The sequence below is a fragment of the Leptodactylus fuscus genome, chromosome 11 (genome assembly GCF_031893055.1).
Source record: "Leptodactylus fuscus isolate aLepFus1 chromosome 11, aLepFus1.hap2, whole genome shotgun sequence".
Lineage (NCBI taxonomy): Eukaryota > Metazoa > Chordata > Amphibia > Anura > Leptodactylidae > Leptodactylus > Leptodactylus fuscus.
The window spans coordinates 81,602,367-81,622,826 of record NC_134275.1 but is presented as its reverse complement, the minus strand read 5'-3'; the positions used below and the strand labels follow the sequence as shown (position 1 = coordinate 81,622,826).

Sequence of the window (20,460 nt, the reverse complement as noted above, 5' to 3'; positions counted from 1 at the left end):
ATGTACTATATTATATATTACACCCATATCACACACTATGTACTATATTATATATTACACCCATATCACACACTATGTACTATATTATATATTACACCCATATCACACACTATGTACTATATTATATATTACACCCATATCACACACTATGTACTATATTATATATTACACCCATATCACACACTATGTACTATATTATATATTACACCCACATCACACACTATGTACTATATTATATATTACACCCACATCACACACTATGTACTATATTATATATTACACCCATATCACACTATGTACTATATTATATATTACACCCATATCACACACTATGTACTATATTATATATTACACCCATATCACACACTATGTACTATATTATATATTACACCCATATCACACACTATGTACTATATTATATATTACACCCATATCACACTATGTACTATATTATATATTACACCCATATCACACACTATGTACTATATTATATATTACACCCATATCACACACTATGTACTATATTATATATTACACCCATATCACACACTATGTACTATATTATATATTACACCCATATCACACACTATGTACTATATTATATATTACACCCATATCACACACTATGTACTATATTATATATTACACCCATATCACACACTATGTACTATGTATTACAGTACTCTACTATATTCGCTTCATTCTCCCTTCCCTCAATGGGCCCTACTATGCATACCAAACCCCACCCACAAGCCTCAGTAATCTTATTGGCTGAGTTCAAGTCACCTGACCTATCATAGTCCATGCTGCAGAGTGAATGGATTGGCTGTCCTGTGAAGGGGGCCGTACCTAATGTCAGTCAGAGTGATGTGGGCGGGGTAAGGCAGAGAGGGATGATGGGAAGTGTAGTCTGAGAGCAGCCAACGCCCTGCCCTAAGCAGACACGTGGTGACCCGTAGCTGGGCGCTAATAGCGGCTGTAATGGTGATATCCGCCCGGTGTGTGACGGCTCCTCACACCCTACAGGGTGTCCGCTATACTGAGGGCGTCACCCAGGCTCAGACCGCAGTCACTGAGGAACTACAAGTCCCAGCATGCCCTGTCAGCCATGATGGTGCATGTATCCCCAATGCAGATGTGGAGCTGCAGTGAGACAGCACTAATAGTAACGGGGAGCCGCAGCCTGGGCAACAAGCAGTTACCATCCTGAAGAGCCATGCTGGTGCTTGTAGTTCATCTACACAAATGTATAGCCATGCTGGTGCTTGTAGTTCTGCTGATACAGAGCGGCAGGTTATCTGAATAGAATCGCCCTATAATTCACTCCTACTCCTACAGATATATGGGTGCACTGCAGCTTTAAAACTGGCATGGCGAGCGGCGGTCTCGTGTGCCCTTCTCCATATGTATCACCGCCTAGACCGCTCCCAAGAGATCGCCAGGGAGGGCTGCGCCACTCCGCTCTAACCGATGGGGGGGCTTTTCAGTGCCGCTCCCACTATGGCTCTGCGTACAAAATGCAACATCTTCTATTCACTTGTAATGCACGACACGGCCACTAGTCAGGAATGGCGCTGTTTCTGGAAGAATCTGTGCCCCACTTCACGGGGTGTCTTATACTGCCGTAGTGTGAAGTGTCCCAAATACTTTGATCCGTCTCCAATACCCAGAACTTAGGCGTCATGTGAAAGACATTGTCGGATGGAGATCTTTAGGGTAGGAATTTATAAGCCATCTCCATCAGTTTTTTGGTGTTATTGTGGTGCATGTGGCGCCGTATATGTCGTTCTGAGTCTCGCCACGTTTTATGAAAGTGGGCGGAGTTATATAAGAAATCCATGTCCGTTCCTGCCTGGCCTAGACTACCGTTATGGCACACGGGGTGCACCTGATATAAGAGGCCGGAGCCCCTTGATAATTTGGGCGCGCCTCAGGCCTGGCGTTTATCAAGATTGGCGCACAAAATGCCAAGCTTAATAAATTTCCCCAATGATTTTAATAGTTGCCATAGCCGCGGGGCAAATTTTTTGACTGGCATATTGTACGCCAGTCTTAATAAACGGCCCAATGGGCGCAGGGAAGCGCGGCCTCCTCATATATGTGTCGGATGTCCCAGAATGGAGATTTACTCCATAATAGGGATTTGTAAAAAATCATTTGGGTCACGACAGGGACACCTCGGCCCACCCAATGTGGCAGATCGGGGCTTGAAATGGTCTCAATGAGAGACAAGATGGCACCAGGATGCTTTATGGGGAGATGATGGAGACGGTGTAATGGTCTGCTGGAAAATGTTACTGGGACACATTTATCGGGGGTGTCCTGGGCGCTGGCGGACGGGGGCACAACAAGTCACATTTATGTATTTAGATACAGAGTAACGGCCATGAAATAAACCTTTACCCCAGGGTACGGAAAGTCTAGAGACAATTCTGGATTCATAGAGCGGTTCAATATAGAAATGCCGTATCGGGCAAAACCAGTTTCCCCAGGCTTATTAATCGATGACCGTAGGATCAACTGAAGATCACTGGTGGCCTGATACCTGCGGATCAGCGGTATGAAGGTCATGTGACATCGCGTTCATTGGTCACATGGTCTGTCCCATCTTATTTGTGATACCAGTGTACAGGCTAGTGAGGGGCCCAGGGATCAGACCCTCACCCATCACCTGCCTCAAAGGATAGGTCATCAATTATTAAGTCTGGACGACCCCTATAACAAATAAGCAATTTAACAAGAAGCCCTGGAGCCCCTCAGACCCATTGCAGCGATGGCTACAATAACTATGCTGCAATGCAGGACATGCTAACAATAGGGCGGGGGTGGAGCGGTCAGTGATTCCCGAAGACATCGATAAGTGCTGGGCTCATGAAGAAATGGACGCTGTGCAGGTTAAGTATTCATGAGGCAGAATGAAGTCCTAATGGAAGCGGCGGAGGATTGTGATGTATGTGCAGGAACAGCTGGCGTCCCACAGGAGCTCTTCTGATGCAACCAGGATGATGAGCTCCAAGATCCTGTTAGTGCATCTACCAAGGAGGGGGAGGGGGCTGCCTCCCCGGAGACCTGTATATAGAGAGTATATCCTGTCCATTGTGTATTACTGTATACAAAGCTAAAAGCCCAGGCCAGGCTTTGATTTATGGACAGTAGGAGATCCGTGACCCTGTAATTTTTAAAGGGATCTTCCAGTTAAATATTAGTGTATGATATGTAAAGGATGAGATCTAGTCGATGGTCACAGGGGGTTCTGGAATTTATTTATTTTTTATTTAGGAAAAACCAGTTTTGGTGAGGAGGCCGGGGAAGGTGGAAAAAAAATCCATGCGCTCCTATCCCCAGTGCTCCGATGTCTCCCACCGCGGTCCAGTCCTGCTTCTCCCGGAGTCTTGTTCTGGCGGACGTTCTTGTCGCATGTGACCGCCATGGCCAAACAGCGGCCTAAGGAAAGGAACCCGCACATTACTGACATATGTCACCTGTGACCTTTCCTGAGACCACTGTTTGGCCTCAGCGGTCAGATGCAGCGAGGGCGAGGAAAACCGCACGTGCCTGAAGACACGACAGGTCCTATTTAACAATTGATAGCTTATTATTTCGATAGACCATCAGCTGAAGATCGCAGGGTCCGACCCCGGCTCTATCTGAAGAGGCTTCAGCGTTCCGGTGAGTGCTGCGTCTTCTCTGAATACCAAGCTCACTGACATACATGTTCTAGGCAGCTCAGTCCCATTCGCTTCAATGGGACAGAGCTGTGATCAGATCACGTGACCAATGAACGTGATGTTACGGGGCCTCAGCAGGTGCAAACAGCTGATCCACAGGGGGCCTGGGTGACAGATCTTCAATGAATAACCTATGCTACGGTCCTAAGGATGGGCCATCAATCAAATCCTGGAAATCCCCTTTTAATGGTGAGGTTGCAGCCTATGGTGCGGCGCAGTACAGCCGCGTGGGGGATTATCTGGATGTTCATATAACAGGAGTTTATCTGCAGATTTTTCCGTCTCCCTACTGAGAACACATATAGGCTAGGCCAGGTTCAGAGTGCATGTGTATGGGGAAGTCAGGAGGTTGTGTAAGGTGTAGGGCTACCTTATAGGTGCATATAATGGAGCGTCCGCCATAGAGCGCAGTGATCGGAGTTCAGGGTGTTGCACTTTGATACCAGTATTATGGAGCACTGGACGAATTGCTGAAAAGGCCGTATAATCTGGATGTGCGCCATCTCCTGCAGAGTCAGTATCACCCATTGACAGTGATTCATAGACAGCCCATGTTACAGCTCAATGTCCTCCAACGTATCGATCAGGACCAGATACCACATGTACTTGTGCTCACTTCAGCAGCGCAGATACTAAAACTGGAACGCTGCAGAGAGGATAAGTATGGCCGTGTGCAAGGAAGACATGCAGATTCATGAAGCGTTCCATATAAGAAGAAAAAGATACTGCACGCTCCTTTACTGGCACAATATAACCCTTTGTGTTTTTCTGCTGTCAGACATTATTGGAACAAACGTAATCCGGCGTGGCAGATCTACGAGCGTACATATTGTAGGTTGTCCCACGAGTCAGCTGCCAAATCCCAAAGGGGGATATCTTATAATACTCCTCGAACAACAGAGACCCGTGTGCAGATGTGATCCTAGCCTAATGGAGTTTGCATGGGCGGCCTGGGAGCTTCTAGTTCTGCCTCTGCCCACAAGCCTGCACCGATGACATCACTTAGCAGCAGCTCAGTCCTATTCAAGTGAAATGGGACTGAGCTGCAACATGAAGCGCAGCCACTATACAATGTACCGCACTGTGCTGGGTATACAGTAAAGAGGCCGCAGCGTTTGGTTGGCCTCTTCAGCCAGTAGATCTGCGGGGGTCCTGGGTCTTAGCCCCCCCACCATTCACATATTAATGACGTATCCTAAAGATACGTAATTATAAATTAACCCTGAAACACCCCTTTAATGGCATCTGAGAGATTGTGACTAGACACACTGTACATCGCTGCAGCATACGCCGATGCTATACAGATCATGGTATATAGTCTCAAATACGCTGTACCCATGAGACGCCACTTTTTTCCCCCAAATCCTTGGCACCCCTATATATAAATGTATGTAAGGAAACGACAAACTGCACAACATGTAAGATATACAATATGTTTACTGGGCCGTCATGACAATATACGGAGATATAAGGCATTTATCATCTACAGAACACTTCACAGTATGGAGTCACATCTGTACAAGGACAAAGTATAAAGTACAGTATATAGGGGGGGGATGGGGGGGGGGGGGTCCTCAATACGTCATCCCAGGACTGGCACAAGCTTGCCAACATAGCTCAAAGCTGGGTCAAGCAATACGGACGGCGTATGAGGCAATCTACAACAGGCAGTGGTATCAAGAGGGTTAAACACCGGGGGATTTCGGTTCAGGATAAAATGGGGGGGGGGGGGTTAAATCCCCGTCTTGGTGTTCAGCCATTACTATAGTGGTGACGGGGCCTTAAAGGAGGAGATTAGACATGTAAGTAGGTCAAATAAAACCTACACGTCTTCTAAATCTAGCTTTGGCGAGCCTGACAATCTGCTGCGCTGCCCCCTGCTGGGGAAACTGGCTGAGCGTCCCAAATGACGCCAGGCACAAGGCTACGTGTCGATCCGATACAACAAATTTCATTCGCCGAGGTCGGCCATTGCTATCCCTGGCACTGACAGCGAGGTCCGTGGCTATTCTGGATCTGACAAGTGATGGGATTGCGAGCAGTTTGCATAGTTTATTAGCGGGGCGACGTCTGGTATATACGAATATATAGGTTGTGGGGTACTAAAATAAAAGTCTTATAAAACATGAGATACACGGCATCAACCCAAACCACATGGAAGAGGAAAACCGTCCCTGATACAAAGTAACAAAAAACATGGAGACGAGTCTTCATCCAAACACATAGAAATCATTCGATGAGCAGCGGCCATAATACATGTAGAGAAGACACAGATACATCTCAGAGGCACCATTAGAGGGAGGGGAGGATGCCACGTGCCACGTCTTCAGATCATGCGCCCGGGCCTCCTCTGTATGTTCTAGAAGAGATAAAGAATAGGTGTAAGTAGTGTCAGGAGGCCGGAGGAAAGCCACACGCTGAAAATGGCAAGATCAGGCGAAGAAAACAGGACTTCTAAGTTATTCTTCTCCCGGATATGTCTTATAGAGAAGTCTTACAGGAACACGAGACCCAGAAAGGAAAGCGGTGGAGAATGTGATCAGAACGCGGCGGTCCGTCACATCTCCGACTAGCTCTAGTCTTCAGCTAAAGGGGGTTTACATGATTTTAACACTGATGGTGCAGAAAACATAGGGTTAATGTCTTGCCGATCTCCCCCATCGCCAGCTGATGGGGGGGGGGGGGGGAGGGGGGAGGCTCCTGCTGCAGTCAAAGGGACACTTTAATATAAAGAGATATAAAGGGGTTTCTAGGCTACGAGATTGGTTATCAAGTAAAGATTGGCAGGGTCCAGCCCCTTGGCTGATCAGCTTTAAGAGGGTGCAGCATTTGGATGAGCACTCCGACCTCTTTACTACTTACCAAGTACAGCGCCATACATTGTATAGTGGCTGTGCTTGGTATTGCAGCTCAGCCCATTCGCTTTAATAGGACTGAGTCTGGGAGATAAGTCGCCGCTCTGGTGAAAATACTCCATTGAAGTCCATGTGCTCTGAGATCCCGCAGTGGAGTGCCATGTATTATTAATAGGACCTCCGCCCATACATCACCTCCGTGTCTGCGGTGCGCTGCAGGATTGTCCGCTACATGACGACTTTTCCCTTTCAGGCACACTGGACGGAGGTCTCCATACACATGCAGGCTCTGATACCCCCAATACATGCTCAGATCATGGGGTGCAGCGGGTTATATTAGGGCTACATCAGATTGTACCACTCCCAAGGGCTGTAACAAATCTTAAAGGGAAACACCCATCAGAGATATTAATAGCAGAATATACTATAAATGGGGAGATGGTCACGGGTCTAGATTTGTGACTGGTACCACTGGCGTCTAATGTGGACCCTCCTTGGCACCACTGCACCCTCTATGGCTACAATGCTCTGCCTGGCACAGCTACATGCGCTCAGGGGGCCATTTTTGGGAGTGGCACAAGCTTGCCAATAGATTAAAGCTGGGCCAGGAGCAGGCAGTGAGGGATTCTGGGAGAGCAGCCAAAAAAAAATACAAATAAAAAGAGATCCCCGTGAATTAGCGGAGCAGCGATGCTAGGAAATCTGATGGGAAACTACAATGAAAGTCAATCCAGACCCCCCCCCCCCCCCCAAAATAAAAATCAAGGGGTGATAGATGCCATATACAGGCAGTCTGCACATCATGGGGGAGATTTACTAAGCTAAAGACACCAGAATTAGGACAGACTCCACGCCTACATGCCCTGCGCACATTGTGAGAAGACATTTGTACGTGTTGCCAGTTTCGGCAGCGTTTCGCTGTGTGTTCTGCTGTGGTTTAGATAAATCAATGGGAAGGCAAAACGAACTTGATGCGGCTGTAAGAGGTGTCGGGGTTTTGTGGCCTTGGACCCTTTATTTGCCTTGTCCTACAAGGTGAGGTCTAACTGGTCTGGTTTCTAATACAATGTGCGCCACAATTTTACCAAAAGCCACCCTGTAGACATGTACTGACACTAAGCAGTCTGAAGATGCCCCCACAGATCTCAGTGTAAGGGTCAGCAAGCTGTTGTAGAAATACAAGTCCCAGCAAGCCTACTTGGTCAGCACGTCTCAGAACGCCCACAGAAGTGAATGGAGCATGCTGGGAGTTGTAGTTTCACAACACATGAGTGCTGAAGGTTGCTGATCCCTGGTCTAGTGTGTACGGACGACTTCAGACACGCCCTCAATGACAGATCAGACAAGGACTGTCAGACACATCGGCAGCTTCTCCTGAGCGGAGCGTCCACGTATACAGGGGGGAGTTGGGCGACTTGTCCGATCCACGGCTCTGTCTATACAGGATTAGTAAATCTGCCCCAATGTGTGCAGGACATAGGGCGAGCAAACAAATGGACACAATATAATGCTGCAGAGATAACAAGGACCACTCACAGTGCTGCAGGCCAGTGGTCACACTGAGATCAGTGGCTGGCCCAGTTTTCCATCCTGGTGAAGATTCTTCCCGTAACAGAATGGCACAATAAAAAGAAGTCATGTCAGGCTCCATGTTCACACTGCAGGGACCCGCCATGACCCGGGGGCTCCTGCTGCACCTACAGGCCGGGGCTCCAGAGATACAAACCTCCAGGGACTCCATGACAGGTATGTGAATGGCCGACTCCTCATCAGACACACACAGGTAAGAACCCAACCCCCTAACAAGGCTGGGCTAGTCAAATCTTTGGCCTCTGACCCCTACGTGCATCAGGAGCCGAGTCATGGAGGGCCACACTTCATAATCATAGAAGTTATTGCCCTGTGATGGATCTACATTAAAAGGGAAGACCATTTCTAGCTGTCTAGGACTAAAGAAAGGTCTGATTTTTTTTTCTCCAGAAGCAGCGCTACACCCGCCCACAGGCTGTGTCTGGTACTGCAGGTGGAGCTATATATATATATATATATATATATATATATATATATATATATATATATATAATTTACTAGCTCATATAACTAGGGGGTCATTCTGCACAAATCTGGATAATCCACTTCATTTGTAGACATTTACGAGCTCTGGTGTAGACATTTGGCAGTGTGACCACATTCATGGCGCGCCTACACATTGCCTGAAGGAAAGACAGAAATCTCTGTAACATCTACAGCCGACTCGAACGGCCTCTCCATGTCTGGCAGGACTCCCCTCCCTTTGGACAGAGGTGACACCCGCCATCTACTGACCTGGCTAAGGTTAATGCCCGTCAGCTTCTCCACCGTCTCCGGCAGGCGGTTGAGTATATCCAGGACTTCTCCTGTGATTTTGGCAGCTCCGACTTCACTTCCACCGCTGGACACCATTTTAATCTTCTTCACCTGGGTTAATGGCTTGCTGATCTCCTCTACAACCTGCAAGAGAACATGTGGGTGCGCCATGAGACACAAAGCGCCAGAAGTCCTGCGGTTATAGACACTGGATGACGTCACACCAACTTGGCAGTTTTGGTGGGATCGGCGTACGTACAAGGGTGTTGTGAATATTCCCGGGTCGGCCATGTTGGATTTCATCATGCCTGATCCCTCTACTTATAGGACTCCTTACTGAACCACATCTAGATACCTGGTGGCCGAGGACTCACCTCAGGCAGCTTCTCCAGCAACATGTCCACTATGGCAGCCTCCTGATATTGCTGGAAGGCTTCGGCCTTCTTGGCCATCTGTTCAGCATCGGCTCGAGCTCGGACCTCCACCGCATAGGCCTGAGCCTCGCCCTTTACCTGTGGTGATGGAAAGCAGAACAATTTACACCAGTCGCACACTATATCCAATGGCTCGAGGCTCCCGCACGTGAGCAGTACTGACCCTGATGGATTCCGCCTCTGCCTCGGCCTGGGTGATGAGTTTCATTCTGAAAGTCGAGAATATCGGGTGAGGGGATTCGAGATGGGCGAGATAATGCTGTGACCCCCCCCCCCCTCCCCCGTCATGTATGGTTTATCACCCACCTCTCAGCCTCTGCCAGCTTCTCCAGGCGGTAACGCTCGGCATCTGCCGGTTTCTTGATTCTGGCTTCCAGTTCCTTCTCCTTACGGCTGATTTCTTGATCTTGAAGTTGGATCTGCTGAGCCCTTTCCACCACCTGGACCTGAACCTTCTGCTCCTCGATCTTCTGCTTGGTTTTAGCTACCTGGAATGAAACAAGTGACAGGTGACCCGTCCGCATGCATGATATAGATGGAAGGAGAGGTTATGGCCGTACCTGTAACTGATAGGCCAGGTCACTCTCCGCTTTCCTGCTGTTCACCTCCAGGTCGTACGTGGCTTTCTTCAGCTCAAAGTCTCGCTGAGCTTTTGCCATTTCTATTTCATTGACATATTGGGCAGACACCTTTGCCTGTTGAGCCTCTGCTTCCTATAATGTAGGGGTGCACTTGTGATTAGGCAATACAGAGGGAGGGGACGCCCGTGTGGCCGGGCTATGCAGAAGGAGGGGGCGCCCGTGTGGCCAGGCTATGCAGAAGGAGGGGGCGCCCGTGTGGCCAGGCTATGCAGAAGGAGGGGGCGCCCGTGTGGTCAGGCTATACAGAGGGAGGGGGAGCCCGTGTGGCCAGGCTATACAGAGGGAGGGGGCGCCCGTGTGGCCGGGCTATGCAGAAGGAGGGGGCGCCCGTGTGGCCAGGCTATGCAGAAGGAGGGGGCGCCCGTGTGGTCAGGCTATACAGAGGGAGGGGGAGCCCGTGTGGCCAGGCTATACAGAGGGAGGGGGCGCCCGTGTGGCCGGGCTATGCAGAAGGAGGGGGCGCCCGTGTGGCCAGGCTATACAGAGGGAGGGGGCGCCCGTGTGGCCGGGCTATACAGAGGGAGGGGGCGCCCGTGTGGCCAGGCTATACAGAGGGAGGGGGCGCCCGTGTGGCCAGGCTATACAGAAGGAGGGGGCGCCCGTGTGGTCAGGCTATACAGAGGGAGGGGGAGCCCGTGTGGCCAGGCTATACAGAGGGAGGGGGCGCCCGTGTGGCCGGGCTATGCAGAAGGAGGGGGCGCCCGTGTGGCCAGGCTATACAGAGGGAGGGGGCGCCCGTGTGGCCAGGCTATACAGAGGGAGGGGGCGCCCGTGTGGCCAGGCTATACAGAGGGAGGGGGAGCCCGTGTGGCCAGGCTATACAGAGGGAGGGGGCGCCCGTGTGGCCAGGCTATACAGAGGGAGGGGGCGCCCGTGTGGCCAGGCTATACAGAGGGAGGGGGCGCCCGTGTGGCCAGGCTATACAGAGGGAGGGGGCGCCCGTGTGGCCAGGCTATACAGGGTACAAAGAAAGAAAAAAAAAAAAAAAAAAAAAAAAAGTCACCTTAATCCCGGCATCTCTTTTGGCTACGGCTTCACCGATCCTGGCATCCTTCTGCACCTGAGCTGTCCTGGCTTTACCTAGAGAGTGCAGGTAATCCTACAGGGACGACAGCGCTCAGTATTACTCCTCCATATCTAACCCCTTCCTCCTTGTTCCCAGCCCCTACCCCTTATCTACCTGGTCATCATGGATGTCCTTCAGGGTGTAGCTGACAACGCTGATCCCCATGTTCACCAGGTCAGAGGAGGCCACTTTAAATACCTGTTCAGAAAACTTCTGCCGGTCCTTGTAGATCTCCTGATAATAATAGCAGAAAGGGTTAACATTAAGAAGCCATTAATAGTATACTACTACATATACATATTTTCCTGATACAAAGCTCCAAATCCTCCGCACAGAGTAAAATGATCGCATTCTCCCTGCAGATGGCGCTTATTGCATAAAGGGGTATTCAGTAAGCTCCGCCTACCAGTGAGGTCTATGCCTGGGATTTGGAGCTCTGGCTACTAACATGGGGTTAAACGTTTGACCACTTAACCCTTTATTACTCCACATGTACAGATGCCGCCTGTAACGCTCTCTATATACACGTATACCGCTGTCCTACCTCCACAGTCATGTGTGCCATGATGGCGCGCTGGTGACCCTCCAAGGTCTCCAGGGCAATATGGGCCACTTCATTCTCGGTTTTCCCCAGGAACATCTGACAGGCGGCCGCCAGCATCTCCTTATTCTGCCCCTGGATCTTCACCTGCAGGGGATGCAGAGAGAGGTCAGAGCCCCCCCATATATCCAGAGGATGACTATAGAGCTGCACGCACATGGCAGCCGCTCCTGCTATACCTGAGCAATGCCAGTGACAGAGATGGGGACTCCGTGCCGTGTGTAGACCTTCTCGCTCTTCACGTTCAGGGTGTGCGTATTCAGAGAGATCCTGCAGACAATGACAGTGTGAACAGAGGCCGATCTATAGGCTTGTGACTGCTGGCAGGTAGGTGGCGGTATCTCACCTCTGAATCTGCTGCACGCAGGGCAGGACAAAGACCCGGCCACCGGCGATCATTACTGGAGGGCTGCGGCAGAAACCTGCAATACACCAGAGATATATGAAGCCCACATACATGACGGGAGCCTGGACTACATGGGATATAGCATCTCCTGCCGCATCTGGCACTACACTTGTAAGATTCTAGCAGTGTCCACTGACACATAATGGGGTCAGTCTAGGTTTCTAGGCCTGATGTCAGTGGTCGGGCAATGCACCCACCATTATATTCCAGGGTATTGCCGGAGCACTGTATACTCTAATAGTTGCTGCCGCCGGAGATCCCGGGCTCTCCTAGTGTAGATACAGCTGTAGTCCTGTTACCTCTCGGCTCTCTGTGTGGTAGCGGTGAAGTGGCGTGCGGACATGGAGGGTCAACCATCAGCAGCCCCAAAGACTATGAGTGAACACACCGAGCGCGCATGCGCTAGATGTCTGCTGTGCTAATCTATGGGGCCGCTGATGGACGAGCCGGATCAAATAACCCTACATGTCTGGATGCCGCGTCGCTCCTACCAGAGCAGACAGTATACGGTACTACAGCTATAGCAGACCTGGCAGGCATCGGCAGCAACTACTAGTACTAGGTATTCTCATGTGCTGTCTGCTGCGCGGGGCTTAAAGTGCAATGACGGTGAACAAGCCCTTTAAGAGAGCAACTACTGAGCGTGAACGTGACTGGGCAGCTTCCAGGTTGGGTAAAAGGGTTGTCTATGCTTAATAACCGATGACCTGTCCTGAAATCAACGAAAGATCAGCAGGGGTCGGACGCCTGGGACCGCCGCACATCAGCTGCAGCCTTTTCACTACTCACCGAGCACAACACTGTAAACCTGGCACTTGAATGGGGCTGAGCTGTTGCTGTGTCATGTGACATCAACAGCACAGGGAAGAAGCCGCAGGGCTTGTGGGCACCAAAGTCTCTTCATACAGCTCCAAGTTGTCGGACCCCCACCAATCACATATTCCGCAGAGCTATTGTTAACATTGTCCCATGTAGGGCTCACAATCTAAATTCTTTGGGGATAAGTCCTCAGTACAGAAGTCCTGGAGACTGATGATAAAGGAACGTACCTGATACAACCATGGCTTCATTCGGTCCGCAGGTATAGAACACCATCTACATGTGAAACAAGGAAACATAAGAAGGTTAGTGCGGGGGAGGGGTGACTACTGTCTGGATTCTTACTGTGGTCTATATTACTACACAATCCGCCCTTATATTACACCCCCATATCTACAGATGTCAGTGTCGTCCAGCCATGATATCAGGGACCCGTGCACCGTCCCACAATGAGACCACCCAAGTGTTCGACTACTCCGGGGAAGGCAAGACTGGACAGGTGGATTTACCAAATACGATCCCATAGAGATAAGCGGCATCATGTGTCCGATATCCGCTTATCTCGCCTAATCCCTTGGGATCACTGTCAGACTACCTACTACTAATCTGGCATCTCTCGGAGTATATGAGCAGTATATATCAGGAGTCACCCCACTATCCCCCGTCATCATCTGCAGACACATCGCACAGACGTCCCAAAAGTGGACGGTGCAGAGGAAAGTCATGTACTTGGTGCACAGAAGCCAAGTGTCACATTATTACACCCGAGTTCTATTGTGCAGGATACGATAATCCCCCCCATGTGATTTAGGGGGTCCGGAGGTCGCCCGCTGCCTGACTTCCACTACTGTGATGGGTGCGACTTCTCTCCACGACCCTGTGACATCGCGTTCAGTCTCGCGTCGCCTTCCTGTTTGTGGTCGTCACAAGACCGCTGTAGTGTCAAGTGTGACTACGGATTACACAACTGCGGTCTTCATAGTGTCAGCGCCCGAGCCCTCTGCCACCCAGGGTCATGCTGCAATACCTGACACAACCTATAGACAGAGGTGGCGCTGTTTCTGGAAGAACGCAGCCATGTTGTTCTAATCCTGTCATTTGCAGGCTGAGATTCTACACGGCTGGCAGACAGGACAGGCCGGGCAGATGGAGAGTCCCCTGACGCCTGCCACGTTTATATACAAACAATGTGCTGGCGTATTACAGCGTACACTCTGCAGATGGCGCGGCTTCTGGTTTACTACACTGCGACTCCTCCATCAGCCTGGCGCTACCTGCAGTAAGTCTGTGTTATGTGGCCGGGCGTTACATGTAGGGCTCTGTTCACACTGACGTATATATTGATCTGATGACACGGACGATATCTGCTACCTATAAACATCCATAGTAGGGCTGGTGACCGAGACCCAAGTCAAAAATCGCAATTAAATCGGCCCATTTACCTCTATTAGGATTCATGGCGAATATTTAGGCCACGCCCCTTTTACAATATGAGAATGTATTAGGAAAATCCCGCTAAATTTGTTTTGTTTCATTAGGACTGAACCAGCCCAAAGCAAAATGTCTATGATTATATAGTGAGGTCTCCTCAGACCCCTGAGTATAATAGGCGGAGGCGACAAACATAAAAACCAGTGTCAGGGTATGTTCACACATGGCGGAAAATGGATTCTGTGTGTGAACGTACCGCGCGGCGAGCAGTGCTTCGGCAGCCTGCTGCGGATTTGGCCCGAATGAATGGGCCTAACCGGGAGGGACTCTTGCGCCGCGGACGCTGTGGCCGGGTCAGCCGGGGTATCTGAACCATGAAGGGTCATCTCGCTTCTTATTTCCGCTACTAGTTAGTGCAAAAAAGAAGCGAGCGGCTCCCACTGAAGTCAACAGGAGCCGTTTTGGCAGGCGGATTCAGCGTCAAAATCTGCTGGCAAAAAACTCCGCGTGAACATACCCTTACTCACCTCTCGTGGGCTCTGGCGTGGCTCGCTGCCGTCTTCGGGTCTTCTGTTGACCTCAGGGACCACTGCGGCCTAGTCACGGCATTGTGAGGCTTCCGTCTATGCCTGCTGACGCCATGTGACCCGCTGAGGACACTGGTTGGGCCTCACCAATCCCTGACGTCAAGTAGACGACCCAAAGACAACAGGGAATTGCGCCGGAGCCCAGGAGAGGTGAGTAACACAGATTCAGAACAGATATCAAAAGGACCCTCATTTGGCCTGTATTGGCCATTTACCACATGTGATACAGACACTGGAGACACAATGTGAATAGGCCCTTAGTAAATATTACATTATTTCTTTCCATTGACTTAAAAATCTGCACAGAAAGATTTCCAATAAGACCCGCATGACCCCATCTGTCTCCTTTTGGTCTGTTACATCACGCCCTTCACTATGGGATCAGTCCCGGCCACCCTCCACCCCCAATCCTGCTCAAAGTCACGCCCTGGATCACCTGACCACAACCCTAAACCGGGCACTGTCCACTTTGGGGGAGGGTCTTTGTATTGTGTCACCAAGCGGACCCCCCCAAATGTAAACCCGAATGCAGGTGTGAACCAAACATAAACCATGTAGTTTGGAGCTCACACCCCCCGCAAAATGTATTGAAACAGAGGCCAAGATCAAGGCAGGCTGCGGAAAAAATAAGCGTCCTGCTAGATCCTGCGGCAGAAAACACAACCGACAAACGCTGCGATATGAGACCTGCGCTGATCAGCCCCATTTATCTGAGCGGAAACCTGGAGGGGCGGAGAATGGAGAGGGATTGGAGACAGAGTTTGCCTAAATTCTTCTGTATTTTCTGGCAAGTGCGCAGGCCCTAACTCCTCCTCCATTAAAGAGCTGCCATTCCAGAAGGGGGCGCACTAGTCTATTTACTTGTACTGCAGCCACCTCATGCAGTAGCCATACAAGTGGAATATGCTGGGTCTGGTGACACTAACCTATCACCCCAGCCCTGCAGATAGATAGGTTACTGTCACCAGAACCAGCATATCACCCCAGCCCTGCAGATAGATAGGTTACTGTCACCAGAACCAGCATATCACCCCAGCCCTGCAGATAGATAGGTTACTGTCACCAGACCCAGCATATCACCCCAGCCCTGCAGATAGATAGGTTACTGTCACCAGAACCAGCATATCACCCCAGCCCTGCAGATAGATAGGTTACAGTCACCAGACCCAGCATATCACCCCAGCCCTGCAGATAGATAGGTTACTGTCACCAGAACCAGCATATCACCCCAGCCCTGCAGATAGATAGGTTACTGTCACCAGAACCAGCATATCACCCCAGCCCTGCAGATAGATAGGTTACAGTCACCAGACCCAGCATATCACCCCAGCCCTGCAGATAGATAGGTTACAGTCACCAGACCCAGCATATCACCCCAGCCCTGCAGATAGATAGGTTACTGTCACCATAACCAGCATATCACCCCAGCCCTGCAGATAGATAGGTTACTGTCACCAGAACCAGTATATCACCCCAGCCCTGCAGATAGATAGGTTACTGTCACCAGAACCAGCATATCACCCCAGCCCTGCAGATAGATAGGTTACAGTCACCAGACCCAGCATATCACCCCAGCCCTGCAGATAGATAGGTTACTGTCACCAGAACCAGCATATCACCCCAGCCCTGCAGATAGATAGGTTACTGTCACCAGAACCAGCATATCACCCCAGCCCTGCAGATAGATAGGTTACTGTCACCAGAACCAGCATATCACCCCAGCCCTGCAGATAGATAGGTTACTGTCACCAGACCCAGCATATCACCCCAGCCCTGCAGATAGATAGGTTACTGTCACCAGAACCAGCATATCACCCCAGCCCTGCAGATAGATAGGTTACAGTCACCAGACCCAGCATATCACCCCAGCCCTGCAGATAGATAGGTTACTGTCACCAGAACCAGCATATCACCCCAGCCCTGCAGATAGATAGGTTACTGTCACCAGAACCAGCATATCACCCCAGCCCTGCAGATAGATAGGTTACAGTCACCAGACCCAGCATATCACCCCAGCCCTGCAGATAGATAGGTTACAGTCACCAGACCCAGCATATCACCCCAGCCCTGCAGATAGATAGGTTACTGTCACCAGAACCAGCATATCACCCCAGTCCTGCAGATAGATAGGTTACTGTCACCAGAACCAGCATATCACCCCAGCACTGCAGATAGATAGGTTACAGTCACCAGACCCAGCATATCACCCCAGCCCTGCAGATAGATAGGTTACTGTCACCAGAACCAGCATATCACCCCAGCCCTGCAGATAGATAGGTTACTGTCACCAGAACCAGCATATCACCCCAGCTCTGCAGATAGATAGGTTACAGTCACCAGACCCAGCATATCACCCCAGCACTGCAGATAGATAGGTTACAGTCACCAGACCCAGCATATCACCCCAGCACTGCAGATAGATAGGTTACTGTCACCAGATCCAGCATATCACCCCAGCCCTGGTGAATCCCCCACTAGACCACCATAGACCCCAGACAGGACACACTCACCCATCCCCCAATAAGTTGTTATAATCATTCGCTCTCATTTACAATATCACACGATACTCCCTGAAATCCACCGTTGACCTTTGCAGGAAATAGTGAGCACATTGTGTCAGGACCCCGCACTGAATTGTGCAAGAGCAGTTTTCACCACCGCCCCAATATATAATCCCTGACACTGATGCTGGGCGGTGGCGCTGACGGTCAGGAGCTGCGCTCATCTGCAGAGCCACTGATTACATTACTGCAGTGCTGGCAGCCAACAGGTCTGCACAGATCCTCAGTCACAGCTGCCAATGCTTATCAATGGGGCAGAGGCCGCGCTGCCTGCGGGGACTACAATTACCAGCATAGCCTGACAGCCATAATCTATCTTACACGATATTGCACCTAATGTAATGATATGGGGGGGGTCATACGATATTACACGCGTGATTTTACATGACATGTGATGAGTATATCGCTAGACATAGGGGCTCATGTATTAAGACTGGGGTATCACATGCCCAAACGGTGCAGGAAATGGGAGAAGAGGCTGCAGAGCGAGCTAGGGTTACAAACCTAACACAGCCCGATCCATTCACAACGGGCCACAGATCGGGGCTTGTGGTGCAACAAAGGGGTCTTGTGCCAAATGTGCGCCTCAGTATCTTCCCTCTATGTCATACAATGGGGTGATTCCCCCCTCAAAGTGCTGTCACCCGTATATAGGGGAGGGGTCATGGGTCAGGCCCATGATACAGTGACAGGTAAGGGCTTAGCTGGCTCCGCCCCCTCTAAGTGACAGCTCCGGTGACAGCAAAGGGAAGTGACAGCAGATTGTTCACCTGAAGGGCCCCACCGCCTGCTCGCAGCTCCAGGGGCACTAAATGCAGCACCTCCAGGTCATGTGACCCTCTATTACAGTGAAAGTGACGCGTCACCTGATGGAAACTTCCCATCCTGCACTTTTACCGCTCTGGGATATGAGCCAACACTGGATTCATCATGTCCTGTGTGAACACGGCCGTCCTCCGAGCGCTGACTGATCACTTACACCATCTCCGATTACTGTCAGCGAATAGAAACATCACATCGAGAAGCCGAAAACCCCTCGTGGAGCCCCCTAGTGGCAGGACTCGGATATACAGGATGGGGCTGAGCCTTGGATGGAGTCTACTCACTGACAGCAAGCGGAGGGGCTGCAAATACTGAGGGAGACACAATACACACTAATATATATATATATATATATATATATATATATATATATATATACACCCCGAGTCCATTATATAACACCTTTATATAGCAATGCACCCTATAGATGTATATATAGTGCAGGTGTCCTGCATTGCACACACACACACCCCTGCACACACCCCAGGACACACATTTGCACACTCACGTGTATTATTCGTGTTTGCTTTGCCTTGCCCAGCACATATCACATGCTTACCGCACCTTGCTACGCGCTGCAGTCGTAAAGTGTGACTTTCGGTGTAGTAAAGCTCGGTTCTCCGCCTCGCTCACGGCTTTCTGTCCCTCTTCTTCCTCTTATGTTTATCTTCCCGTTACTGCTCCACCCTGCCGCCCTCCCCCCACTACTCCTGTGCACTGGTGATAATGGACAGGACCATAGAGACGCGCATTCCATACAGCGCCATCTAGTGGCAGGGACTGGTTACTGCACTCAGCGCCATCTAGTGTCTGACACTGCTCACTGCACCCAGCGCCATCTAGTGTCTGACACTGCTCACCGCCTTCAGCGCCATCTATTGTCAGGGACTGCGCACTGCACGCCTTATGGACTGGCCCTGGCAGACATTGGGGTACAGGTACAGATTTTAGCCTTTTTTTCTGACTGTTCACATTACTTAAAATTCTTGGAGATGGTTGTGTCCCTTACACGAGGGGTCATTCTGAAAAGAGTGCGAGTTAAAGGGGTCGTGCTGTATTTAAAGGGCATTTGTCCCATCGGGCCCCTGTTTGGCTGGTATTTTGGGTTATTGTGACCTTTACTTACTTTTCACCATCACCTCTCCATCACAAATGATACGTGACAAACCCTGAGAAGATTCTGAGATGTTATAAGTGGTGCAGGAGGGGGCCATTTTTACCGTTTGCCCCACCTGTTTGTATAGGACACACAAGGTTGTACAGGCTCATAGTGACCATAACCTTGTAGTCTCACCTGAGGATATAGTAGCCACCGAGCTCATGGCCTCTGTGCTAGTAAAGTTCTCCTGTTATCGTCTGTGTCTGTATAATTCTGCCCTAAAGCTAATACCGACCCCCAAACAAACACCTCTAAATGAATAGAGAACCCCAATCCCATATATACAGGCCCACCGCTATCCTGAACACCTATAGATGCCAAGCCTCTGAAGAAATACAGAACAAAGCCCTAAATAAATATGGATGGTAAACCTCCTAAATATGTACAGGCCTCAGACCGATCCTCTAAGTACGAATGGACCCCAGGCCGGAGCCCCTAAATACGTACGGACCCCAGGCCGGAGCCCCTAAATACGTACGGACCCCAGGCCGGAGCCCCTAAATACGTACAGACCCCAGGCCAGAGCCCCTAAATACGTACAGACCCCAGGCCGGAGCCCCTAAATACGTACGGACCCCAGGCCGGAGCCCCTAAATACGTACGGACCCCAGGCCGGAGCCCCTAAATACGTACGGACCCCAGGCCGGAGCCCCTAAATACGTACAGACCCCAGGCCAGACCCAATAAATATGTAAGGACCCCAGGCCAGAGCCTCTAAATTCGTACAGACCCCAGGCCGGAGCCACTAAATACGTATGGACCCCAGGCTGGAGCCTCTAAATACGTACGGACCCCAGGCCGGAGCCTCTAAATACGTATGGACCCCAGGCCAGAGCCCCTAAATACGTACAGACCCCAGGCCGGAGCCCCTAAATACGTACAGACCCCAGGCCGGAGCCTCTAAATACGTACGGACCCCAGGCCAGAGCCCCTAAATACATACGGACCCCAGGCCGGAGCCCCTAAATAAGTACAGACCCCAGGCCAGAGCCCCTAAATACGTA

The 20,460-nt window shown here is 50.4% G+C and overlaps 1 protein-coding gene and 1 non-coding gene across 4 annotated transcripts; one reads left to right on the top strand and one right to left on the bottom strand.

The window, feature by feature from the left end:
• Positions 1-4,336: 4,336 nt before the first annotated feature.
• Positions 4,337-4,442, top strand: LOC142185765 (U6 spliceosomal RNA). The gene has a single exon (XR_012711944.1). It is a non-coding gene; the product is annotated as a U6 spliceosomal RNA (small nuclear RNA).
• A 705-nt stretch (positions 4,443-5,147) lies between these two features.
• FLOT1 (flotillin 1) lies at positions 5,148-19,015 on the bottom strand. Of its 3 annotated transcripts, XR_012711847.1 has the most exons (15): positions 18,862-19,015; positions 13,127-13,172; positions 12,018-12,093; positions 11,851-11,941; positions 11,615-11,758; positions 11,185-11,304; positions 11,008-11,103; positions 9,924-10,076; positions 9,670-9,851; positions 9,527-9,572; positions 9,304-9,441; positions 8,909-9,073; positions 8,120-8,185; positions 5,649-6,087; positions 5,148-5,617 (listed from the first exon to the last, which is right to left on the bottom strand). XR_012711847.1 is itself a non-coding variant. In XM_075259904.1 (14 exons), exons 2-13 carry the CDS (start codon positions 13,170-13,172, stop codon positions 8,138-8,140), a joined length of 1,305 nt encoding a protein of 434 aa, XP_075116005.1. In that variant the 5' UTR covers positions 18,862-19,015; the 3' UTR covers positions 5,148-6,087; positions 8,120-8,137. The 3 variants fall into 3 exon arrangements, 2 of the variants coding, with proteins under 2 accessions (XP_075116005.1, XP_075116007.1); XM_075259904.1 differs by having other exon boundaries at positions 5,148-6,087; XM_075259906.1 differs by lacking the exon at positions 8,120-8,185 and having other exon boundaries at positions 5,148-6,087.
• Positions 19,016-20,460: the final 1,445 nt, after the last annotated feature.

Coding starts and splice junctions, on each gene's coding strand:
- FLOT1 (XM_075259904.1), bottom strand. CDS start 13,172: ATGGTGTTCTATACCTGCGGACCGAATGAAGCCATGGTTGTATCAG. Junction 11,942..12,017: donor TGCGTGCAGCAGATTCAGAG/GTGAGATACCGC, acceptor CATTGTCTGCAG/GATCTCTCTGAATACGCACA. Junction 11,104..11,184: donor AGGACATCCATGATGACCAG/GTAGATAAGGGG, acceptor TCGTCCCTGTAG/GATTACCTGCACTCTCTAGG.